General features: G+C 35.8%; 1 protein-coding gene across 1 annotated transcript; it reads left to right on the top strand.

Annotated features, from left to right (window-relative positions):
• The first annotated feature begins 1,669 nt into the window (after nucleotides 1-1,669).
• LOC140051064 (ketimine reductase mu-crystallin-like) lies at nucleotides 1,670-12,056 on the top strand. Its single transcript, XM_072096148.1, has 18 exons — nucleotides 1,670-1,993; nucleotides 3,096-3,162; nucleotides 4,161-4,323; nucleotides 4,609-4,741; nucleotides 4,906-4,968; nucleotides 5,170-5,271; nucleotides 5,538-5,715; nucleotides 6,060-6,181; nucleotides 6,723-6,807; nucleotides 7,024-7,081; nucleotides 8,979-9,149; nucleotides 9,542-9,680; nucleotides 10,133-10,195; nucleotides 10,361-10,462; nucleotides 10,585-10,762; nucleotides 10,963-11,084; nucleotides 11,204-11,288; nucleotides 11,754-12,056. Exons 4-18 carry the CDS (start codon nucleotides 4,622-4,624, stop codon nucleotides 11,831-11,833), a joined length of 1,668 nt encoding a protein of 555 aa, XP_071952249.1. The 5' UTR covers nucleotides 1,670-1,993; nucleotides 3,096-3,162; nucleotides 4,161-4,323; nucleotides 4,609-4,621; the 3' UTR covers nucleotides 11,834-12,056.
• The last annotated feature ends 14 nt before the right edge of the window (nucleotides 12,057-12,070 follow it).

Genomic DNA, 12,070 nt, shown 5'->3' with positions numbered 1-12,070 from the left:
CTAGTTAGCATTTACATACCGTTATACTGCACTTTAAATTTGTTTTGGTGATTTTTCAATGAATTGTATACACAGGGAGTTGGTATAACATTGGTTCTACTAAAATTATTATTACTTTTATTTGTTTGTGCAATATTTGAAGATTGCTACAAAAATAGAAATAATTTAAATATAATATATTTAACAGATTAAGTGTACGCACTATGCCTATGGAACAGATTACCTATCGGGCGTAGTTCAGTATGATATTCTATTATTACCTTCTGTATCAGCCTCCGCTCTTTTGGGCTTTTTTTTCCTACACAATACTTATTGTTAATGTACCATAGTTATTTTAATGGGAGTAGTCTCCTAATAAATAGTTCTTAGCACTCTAACATTGTTCTTTTGTACCTATTGTATTGTTTTGTTTTCTTTTATTAAAAGCTTTTGTTAACTGTCTGAAAGTTACCTCCTAGTAAAGTGGAACGACCCAACATGGTTCATTAAACACCACTGTGTTAGGGAGCAGATAAGAGCCCGACGCACTAAAATTAAATTGGCCAAAAAAACAAAACAAATTGTAATGCTTCCTTATTAGGCCTATATTTACTCTTTAAAAAATTTTACTAACGATTTTTATTATTTTATTTATGCTTTACTTTATGTACACGTCAACTAACGATCAAATAACAATTTTTCTCATCGCAACTTGTAAAAGTAATTTAGAAAACTATAACAATTTTTCAATAAACATACACATCATACTACGTACGTTTCTGTAGATTAAACTACAGTTCACTCGGGACTGGGAGCGAAAAGTGGGCGCTTTTCACCGGGATAGAGATCCAAAATTACGTATTATGGCTATGCACGATATTTGTCGGCGTTCTTGAACGCAGTGGACCTCTAAATTCTCCAACTAATTGTATTTTATTGTTTATGATCAGGTGGTATAGTATTATTTATGATTTTCAAACAAACAGATTTTATGCATGAAAATGGTCAGTCAAAATCTGTGTAGTTTTCTCATCTTCTAAAAATAATTTTCACGGAAATGCCTTTAAAACCGCGGCCTATCAATACAAATAACAAATCATTACAAAAGTCACAACCATTTTCTTTTGTATTTTCACAGCGGGGTGCCTTCTTGTCGCTTATTGTTAAAAATAACCCCGAGAACAAAACACTCCAGGCCTATTACTATTTTGTACTGTATTGACATTTTAACTTACAAAACAGTAGAAAAATATAGACTGGTTTAAATAATTAAATAAAAAATGGGAATAAAGTCAAACATCATATCTCACTCTGAAATTGGCACACACGTTGGTATTAGAATCCATGACATTTGGTTAGAAGCCCTGTTACAACCGAAATGTAGAAAACGCCAGCTCATGTCGAAACAACCGTTAATGTCAATCCACCGCTAATGTAGTAAAACCTCCAGCTAATATAGAAACACCAACAGATTATGTAGGAAATCAAAATCAACACCAGCTCAGAATGTAGAAACGGTCAACAGCTTATGTAGTAACGAAAATTGCCAGCTTATGTAGTTACTATCGCCAGCTAATGTAGAAAATGTTATATATTTTACAAAAATGTCTAAATCATGTGCAAATAAATGCATCGATCTTTACTTAGCTATCAGTCTTTCCACCTCTCGTAAGCAACCAACTTTCTAAAACGACCACACATCGTAAGCAACCATCTCTGTTAGAGACCGCTTCTCATAATCGACCACCTCTCGTAACAGAGTGCCACTGATAACAAAGTGTAGTGCCAATAAATTATTATTATTAATAGTCAATAATTGATGGTTACGGTCCAGATGGTCTGGTTTCCTATTCATTTTAATCCATTCATTTAGTGAATGAATATCAGACAATTCAGTGAATCAATATAGGCCTCCGTTTTTTATTTTCCACTCCATAGTTTTTCCCGTGTTGGATGTTATGTATATCCAATTGTTCATCTCTTTATTTTTTCTTTTGATGGCGACACTAGTAATGTAAGTATACGTATGTGTATATTAAAATATAACAAGTGACTAGCTAGTAGGCCTATATTTCTTTTTCCACACATAATCGACATGATTTGTTCGGGCATGGTGGTTTGCATGTATTGATTTTGTTTTTTGTTTTGTTTTTGTTCTGATTGTAAGTTGGTGCCTAGGCCTATTAGTATTTTGTACTGTATTGACATTTAAGTAATAGATATGCAAGAATGATTAAATATAATTAAATGATTCAATCAAATCTAATACTAAAGCACATTAATTATCAAAATTGTATTTTTGTAGTATAGTAGTCAAACGTCAATACGAATACGTAATACCATAACAATTATAATTGTTAGTAGGCCTACAAAATGTGGCCGCACTAATTAGATAGGAAGAACAAACGGGCTTTTGAAAGTGCAGCCGTTAAGGCGCGTCCGAAGAAACATCCCGGGCCGAATCGTCTTAGGGCCGAATCGTTCCGGATTCATACAGCTTTATAAAAAGAAGCTATAGCAGATATAAACCTAAAAACAAAAATTAAAAAGTAGAATCAATGATTCATATACAGTTAACCCCCGTAAGCGACCACCTCCCGTAAGGGACCACCTCCCGTAAGCGACCACCTCCCGTAAGCGGCCACCTCCCGTAAGCGGCCACCTCCCGTAAGCGGCCACCTCCCGTAAGCAACCACCTCCCGTAAGCGGCCACCTCCCGACGAGCGACCACCTCCCGTAAGCGGCCCCTCCCGTAAGCGGCCCCTCCCGTAAGCGGCCACCTCCCGTAAGCGGCCGGAATCCGGAGGTGGTCGCTCACGGAGGTTAACTGTATATAAATCATTGATTCTACTTTTTAATTTTTTTTTAGGTTTATATGTGCTTTATTTCTTTGCTATAGCTTCTTTTATAAAGCTGTATTTGCCTGGACACTACCCATGTATGACAAATTGCAGTGCACCATATTTATAACGTTTAGCCCAAACGGTATCAGACAATCTAAAACAGCAACGATTTAAAACTTCTATAAATTAACTATATTAAATGAGTCCTGTGATAGAAAACAAAGGTAAATTTGTATTTGTTCATTTTTCACCCAAAATTACATAACATTATAGAATGCAGTTTCATATTCCACGAAACGTGATCCATGGCATCAAAAAGCGATTTGGACATTTTTTTAACGTAAGTTGAACATTTCATTATCTTCCATTATTTCAGAACAGCCGCTTCATATGACCAGTACAATCATAATTACATATTAAATTGAATGTTTTAAGGAACCCCTCCTTGGGACATCAATATTGGGGGACACGCTCCTAGTAAAGCGTGGTTCCCACTAGCGACGCAACGCAAGGACGTAACGCAACGCAAGTGAATTGACCAATCACAAGCGATGGCTTATTCGCTTGTGATTGCTAACTGTCTATAACTTCGCTTGTCATTGGTTAAAACGCTTGCGTTGCGTTTACGTCCTTGCGTTACGTTCTATAACCAAGCTTAAGGGGACAATTCCTGGTAAAACGAACAAGACTAGGACATATTATGTTTAACACTACGCCCAACTCTTATTCAGGGAACGCCACTACTATTAAGACACTTTAGAGGGCCCAGAAGATGTCCTCTAATAGGGGTTCTGTTGTAATTATCTTTCTTCTGTATTCCCTATAATACAATATTGAGTTTACGAAAACAGGACAGAACGATGCAATACATTGATTTACAGAAGGTCGCGTAAAGCAAGCATCTACAGTCCTCATCCCCAGTCGTATTTCGTAAACTCACTATAGTATCTGTGTATATCATTCTTACTAAAATGGCTATAAAAGGAAAGTTACTTTAGTCCTTTTTTTTCTCTAAGAGGCTCGTTTGAAAGAGCATTATATCATGAAAAAGAAAACCTCAGATGAATTATAACTACCATGTTTCCTTCAAAGTACGTCCTTTAACTTTAACAAGCAAAATATAGTAGGTCTAACCCAAATTACAGCGGACGGCCACGTGTATGACACTACAATAAAATAGAAAATCCGACGACATCATCAATTCGAGCCATACACATTTAAAACAAAGACTTCTATAGGCCTATATAAAACAAATTTCATGTTGAAAATATCTCATCCAAAAAAATACTCAACGTAAAGCATTAAACCGTAATCTTGGCATTGATATTTTCTTTACAGACCCAAAGCTTTGTAACCATAACAGAAGAAAATGTTAAAGAAGTATTATGTTACAAGAAACTTGTTCCTGTAATTGAGAAAGCATTCAGCGACTTTCAAAATGTGATGGAGGAATTACTCAACCAGTGAGAGTTAAATTTCCTGCAGAGAAGAATAGCTCTGGGTAAATTGTTTTTAATTTGGAACTAGTAATCTACTGTATGACAGGCATTTGGCGCGTTCAGCCATCCCAGTTCATGTAGAAATTATACTGGGATTGCACAGTATTACCTACTATATTTGTGGACACTTTATATTTTCCCCGGTTGATGCAAGGCAGGATGTAGTATCTGATTTGGGGATGGGAAAAAAGCTTCATCAAAGTTCACCACAAAACTTCACAGAAAACTCCATTGTTATGGTTCAGTTGACACAATTTTTAATTGCCTCATTCATAATTTTTTTATAGAAATTATTACGTAATGCCATGTTCATATAATGGAGTCCTTGTCACCAAGCTCATCACTCAGTTTCCACAAAACAATCCCAGAATTCAATCTGTTTTAACTGTCCATGATGCAAAAGAAGGGAGTATGAAAGCAGTAAGATCATACATTTTCTATTACGTATTATGCTTATTGAAAACTGTAAACAAATCTATTGGTAACATTTTGACACAGATTGCTGACTGTAAACTAACTGTCTATGTTGTTACAAATGTCACTATGTTTGAACGTCAAATTTTGAAAATGTGTTTATGTTTTAGCTTTTGGAAAGTAACTTGCTTACAGCTGCTAGGACTGCAGCAATGTCGGCTGTTGCAACAAAGGTATATAATTTACTTAGTAATTGTAATTAAATATTGAATCTGATTTTGACTGACAAACTGGTTGTATATGACAGAACTCTTTCTACTGACAACCACCAAACAGCGAGACTGCAATACTCAAATGACTGACATATAAACATTGATGTTTATAAATAAATAGTAAATGATAATAATTTTTACCTACTTTACTTGTATGTTTAGTATCTTGCTCCAACAAACTCCAAAGTTCTTGCTATTCTTGGTGCCGGAGTACAGGCCAAAAGCCATTATTTTGCTCTTCAATCTGTAACGGAATTTGAAGAGGTAAGTTACAATTGAATTATGTCGGTCCAATTAAATCCTACTCCAGACACTCCACCACTAGCTCGAGACTACATCAAAGACTCCAATGACTTAAGACCAATCAGTGACCCATGTCCCGTTTACAGATCATCAAGTAAATAACACATCAGCATGCTGCAGCTCATGAACACTTCTTCTCATACCATTTGAGAAACGGGACACAAATTTATTGCGTGGATTATTTTTATTCAGAGGTCATACTTAGGACTATTAGTTTCTGTCTTTAGGTGAGAATATGGAATAGAAATTATCTAAAAGCAGAGACATTGGCCATGCAGCTTGGATGCAGGGCATGTGAGTCAGCAGAAGAGGCAGTGAGAGGGGCAGATGTTATAACCACTGTCACTGGATCTAATACACCTGTTCTGAAGTATGAATGGGTTACGAATGGTGCTCACATCAACTGTAAATACGTTGTATTCTTATACAATAGCACGTCTGTTTAAACAAAAAAATAATTAAAACTGAGAAAATCTAAAAAGCTAGAGCATAGTTCTTCAGTAGTTGTAGTAGTATTTTTATTTATTATTGTCTCACCTTAAGACAACATAAGGGCCAGATAAACTGGCTTATGAGACACTTAACTAGCACAAATTAATTTCAGAGTACGGTATATACATGTTAAAGGTTATTAAATTAAAAAAATTTTAGGCCGTTATAAAACTACTTGAACTTATAATTTTTATGAACAAAATGTTTATTTCAATTTCACAATATAATGATTTTCTTTTGTTATTCTTAACTTGAAGGTGTAGGTGGAAATAGGCCATCCTGGCAAGAGCTTGACCCGAAACTTATGCAAAATGCCATTGTTTACACCGACACAATTGAGAGCGCGATGGAGGAGTCAGGTGATATCATCTTGTCTAAGGTACGGTAGGTCTACCTACTCACACACCATGAAGGAACAACGTCATGCACACACTTTCAAACAGATGACTGTATTTTTATATTATATACTTATATATAGACTTGCACTTATGAAGGGCTACTGTTGCCCGAAAGCTCTGCTAATTTTTCTGGCTGTTTTACTTTATCGTTTTGATTTAGCTTTCGCTTTTTTTTTTATCTACATTGAGATCGAGCCACTGATACCCACAGCATTTTCATTTTTTCAGTAATTTGCCTTTGGATTTATACTTATACAATATATTGATACGCCTGAATTTTCTACACTAATTACTAACTCAGTAAAAAGTGTCACAACATACCCGGCAATTATTTCATTATACTGAAAGTATATTACTAATCTTTACACATTACGTAGTTAGGCTGATTCAGTCATTTATACTAATCAAAAATAGCCTAAGTGCTTTGGTTGAATAAGTATAATAATAGTAACACAAATATTGAGTGCATTTGCATGGAATAGTTTATTTACAATTTACTAACTATTGTATTCGTCTCTACAGTGTAAAATATATGCAGAAATAGGTGATTTAGTCAACAGGGCCAAGCCAGTTAAGCGGGATCAGACTACAGTTTTCAAGTCATTAGGTAGCCTATGTCATTATTTTCTTTCCCCCTTAAACCATGTAGCTTCCAACATCATCAAAACAACCATATTATACTATAAACACGAGTTCGGACCACTTTGTACTCTTTAGATTTTCTTGACCAAATTATGTGAGAAGTTTCGCTAAAGTCCATTTTTATATAGGTCTATAATGTAGGATATTTTGAAAAAAAAAACACCTTTTTTTTTAAACACAGGAATGGCTGCAATGGATGCTGCTGCAGCCAAGCTAATTTATGAAACCTATACAGCAGAGCAATTACAATTTTAAATCAGTCGCTTAAGCTCTGTCTACACTATCAAATTAGTTTGACCAAAGAAAGTGTGATGTGCCCAAATATATGGTAGTGATATGCTTAAATATAATAGTGAAATGACATCATCATATCCATATATGGGCTTATCACATTTTGTGGTTACGTAAAGTTTGATAGTGTAGACAGAGCTTAAGGAAGGAAGAACGCACGTCACACGTCTATACTGCAATTTAATACAAGTGGCTAAATACAGTCTTTAGTCTCCAGCCCTCATAATCTACAGGCAATGGTGAGAAGATAATGGTGAATATAAAAAAAAAGACACTGCAAGGGTCGAACTCGGGGCTTCAACAATAATAATACTGAATTTCCTATAACCATTCAGCCAAACATATGCTTGCAGAAATTTGACATAGCCTATTTGATTTATAAATCTAGTTGTAGGCCTACCATAGGCCTATCTACCTATGGTTGGTCCCATAAAGAATTCAATAGGGGGTTTAACAAAAATAAATTTATTTAGGCCTATATGTTTAATTAAAAATAATGTATGTATAATTGTCAAAGACATGACTTGCATTAAATAAATATCATGTAGGCCTACTTAAATAATATACACTATAATGTACTTTAATCAAGGAAAATTATATAATATGCCATGATTTGGATGATTTGCAAATAAACATAATGACAATGTACTTTCTTTTGTTTGTGGTTTGATTTGTGATGTGATTTATTTTTCATAAAGTATGTTCAGGGAGTTGCTTATTTTACAACTCCCTGTATGTTGCTTCCAATTTTGCTATATAGCCTGTGCATATGGTCAAACATAATAAGGAAAAGAAAATACAAATGGACCGGACATTATCTATAAGGCTTCCGATGATGGACACTCCAGCCAAATTAGCGTTGACAGAATCCATTCGAAAAGTTAAAAGACCAGTGGGCAGACCAAAAACTACCTGGATAGGAAACATAAATAAAGAACTCAAAAAAGCAAATACATCGATCGCAAAATTAATGACAGACCATCAGACCACCGAAAGAGAGTCATGGAAACGATTAGCGTACGCAATGTCTACCCAAGACGAATAGCGGATGATGATGATTATTATATCGTGCTATTTAAACAACAAGACCTCAATTTAAACATTCCCGCGCGAATACTGTGTTTACGTACGTGATATATGCTTGTAATGACTCTGTTCCACACACGTTGCATTCGTTTAAAAAAAAAACACGCGATTCTCAAACCCCACCCCCAGCTATCCCCCACCACAATTTGGTGACTGTAGGATCCTCTCTAGCTAGCAGCAGTAGCCAGCCTAACTCCCTACCCATAAAAGACGAAAGGATCCTGAAATCGTACCGGTTCAGCCCAGTTAGCAGCTAGGTATTCGAGTTGTTTACGAATAACGACTTTCAGTGGTGAACCATACAATAACAGACTCTCTAGGCGGAAGGGCCTAGCTTAGGCCATAGCTAGCTTGTTGTAGTAGGCCTAGGCCTAGGCTAGTAGGCCTAGGCTAGGCCTAGTAGTAGTATAGTCGTTTAAAGTTAAGCCAAGGCCGTGTTAACTTACCTAACAATTATTAATTACTTTATCAACACAATTTTCACAACAACCAAGGTATGTTGTTTGGTGTCTTTTTTACATTTCGGAATGTTTAATTTGACAGACAAATAGAAATGTGTCAGATCGTGTTTTTCCTGTGTTATACTATTGTAGTTGTACGTATGTAGGTTGATTTGAGGTGCGTGCCATGTGCGACATGCTATGAAGTACATTTGAATACTGTACAGCTGCTGGTGCTATATTTTTTTTTTATAGATTTTTTTTTTATTATTGTTATACAGAGTGATGTTAACCAATCACAAACACTCTATTTTCTTAGGAACAAAATGCAGGCCGTTGCAGTTATATCTGAAGAAACTGTTAAGCGATTTTTAACTTATTCTGAATTGATCCCGATTATCAGTTCTGCTTTTGGACAGTTTTCAAGAGGGCAGGATGGAGGAGTTGTACAGCCAGTTAGAATGATGGTACCAGTGCAAAAACACAATGGGTAAAGCTCTGTGCCCATGCATGGACATGGTGTCATATCACTACCATATTTGGGCGTATCACCATATTTAGACACGTCACACTTTTTTTGTCAAACTGGTTTGATAGTCTAGACAGAGCATTGAAATAGAGTATAGACTTACTTTCTATTGTGAACATGTTAAGAGTGTGTGCAGGGTGGCGTATGATCCCACATCATTGTCATTTTTTTCAGTAATTTGCATTTTTATTATTTACTGTATATTTTGATATCTATGCCCAGACCCTCAGCAGACCCCTGTATAAATGTGACATCATTTCTGGATCTTTTGTCACTGGCAAATTCAATTTTATTTAACATTTCTCTACAAGGTGAGTCTTGTTTAATATGACAATGAGCCCTTTTCATTACAGAATGTGCTATGTCATGCCATGTTTGTATGATGGTTATTTTTCTACAAAGATTGTCACATTCTTTAAGGACAATGTGGATTTACCATCCCATAATGCTTATATCTCACTATTTGATGGAACAAATGGGGCAATGAGAGCAGTAAGTAAGCACTTACAGTACACCACAGAACAAGCACAAACTTAGCTGCTTATTGTTCTGAGCTGAATTTAATTGTACTGGGCAGAAGTTGGTGGGAATATCCAGTATAAATTCCTCTAGAATACTGACCAATCACAGCCCAGTTGATACCTCCTCCCTGAAGTTTGTGCGAACACCACAAGCTTCCTCCATCATCCACCAAGCTTATTTTAAAATCTTCGCCCATCCCACTTAGGATGCTTATGTCACCCAACCTAATTTTAACCATGGAGGTATATAGCACCTTAGAAACTGGATACCTTAAAATGCTGTTTATTTTTTTCCTCCCCAGCCATACCTTTTTTTTATACCCACTTATCATTGTGACATCGGTGACATTTACATTTATGAACACACTTTTATGAAATTCCAGTAAATAAAAGATGTTACTGACGTAGTTTATTCTTTTGCAGTTAATTGCTGGTGAAACGATAACAGCCAAACGCACAGCAGCCATGTCAGCTGTAGCTACAAAGGTTTGCAATTATTTCTTTCTTGCAATACAAACATATTGTATCTTAAAAGCAAAGTAGGTTGTTGTGACAAACATGTTTTATGCTAAACTACACATGCTGACTGACCTGCTTGCACCAGTTCACTGCATGCACCTACAACAATTAAATAAATACAATTTTTTTCAGTTTCTGGCTCGAACGAATTCCAAAATTCTAGCAATACTTGGTACTGGAACACAAGCCAGAAGCCATTTTCTTTGTCTAACATCCATTTTTTCTTTTGAAGAGGTAAGAATAAACTTCTTTGTTGACCTTTGACCTCTAGAAACAATCATCATTAACTAAAGTTTGTATTGCAAAACATGAAAAAGTACAAATAAGCAGATATTTATTTTCATATCTTTATTTAGGTGAGAATATGGGGTAGAACTTTTTCAAAAGCTGAAGCTTTAGCGACAGAACTGAGCTGTAAACCTTGTGAATCTGCAGAAGAGGCTGTGAGAGGTGCTGACATCATAGTAACTGCTACCAGCTCGTCTACACCTGTGTTGAAGTATGAATGGGTGAAACCAGGTGCACATGTAAATGGTATGAACTAATTTATTCAAAAAGCATTTTTTTTCTTCAAATATTCAACACTAGAAAGTATAGTAAACCAGTACAATTCTGTCCATTTTGATACACAACTTCTTTGATACTGAAAAATAAATTTAAAATAGTATGGTCGTTGTAATTTGAATGCACTGTATGTGTAAGTAAAATTTAAAATTGTGTATTCATTAAATTAGGAGTTGGCGCTTGTAGGTCAACTTGGCAGGAACTTGATCCTGAACTAATGCGTAATGCCACCGTGTATGCTGATAGTATGGAGGCTATTGTTAAGGAGTCTGGCGATGTTATTTTATCTAAGGTAAAGAATTTGTACTATATTGAGATGTCCCAGGATGGTCCTATTGTAATATTTGAATTATTATAGTAGTTTCAAGTGTATGTATAATTGTTACATGTTTCCCTGTTTTTTTTATCTAGTGTGATGTGTATGCTGAAATTGGAGACCTTGTAAATGGGACGAAGGAAGCAAGAGCAGATCAAACAACTGTCTTTAAGAGTTTGGGTAATTATTCAGCATTTGCACGTCACACTTATCCAAGGTCTCACTTATCCAAGGTCTCACTTATCCAAGGTCTCACTTATCGACGGTCCCACTTATCGACGGTCCCATATCCAGGGTCCCACTTATCGAGGGTCTCATATCAAGGATCCCACTTATCCAGGGTCCCATATCCAGAGTTCCACTTATTGAAAGTCCTATATCCAGGGTCCCACTTATCCAGGGTCTCATATCTAGGGGCCCATTTATCGAGGGTCTCATTTCTAGGGTCCCACTTACCCAGAGTCCCATATCCAGGGTTCCACTTGCAGCATGATTTTTCAAATTGTTAGACTAGGTTTTGCAATTCTTATTAGATGAAGGCCTGCAATCAGAAAATTTCCAATAGATCTAAACAACACTTATTCATAGTTATTAGAATAACTATTTAAAACATTGCTTTACAAAAATTATTTTGTATGTTTGCAGGTCTAGCAGTCATGGATACAGTGACGTCTACATTCGTCTACAAAAAATACTGCGAGAATGAGTTGAAGTGCGATAAATAGGTGGCAGTAGGTTATTGATACAGTATTCGAATTTTTGAAAAGTATATTTTTGTAGCTGACCACAGCTCTAAGGCATCTTTCGATAGGAGTAGGGGTTACCCTGGTGTACTAGTACAAACACAGCCACAAACTCATCACATGCTATACACTGGGCCCTCTGGGAGAACTGTCTTTGACAAAAGAGGCTATGCAGTATAAAGATAATAATAATAATAATAATAATAAAAATCACCGTAA

The sequence above is a fragment of the Antedon mediterranea genome, chromosome 1 (genome assembly GCF_964355755.1).
Source record: "Antedon mediterranea chromosome 1, ecAntMedi1.1, whole genome shotgun sequence".
NCBI lineage: Eukaryota > Metazoa > Echinodermata > Crinoidea > Comatulida > Antedonidae > Antedon > Antedon mediterranea.
The sequence above is the reverse complement of the archived record's forward strand: the minus strand, read 5'-3'. Positions and strand labels throughout refer to the sequence as shown.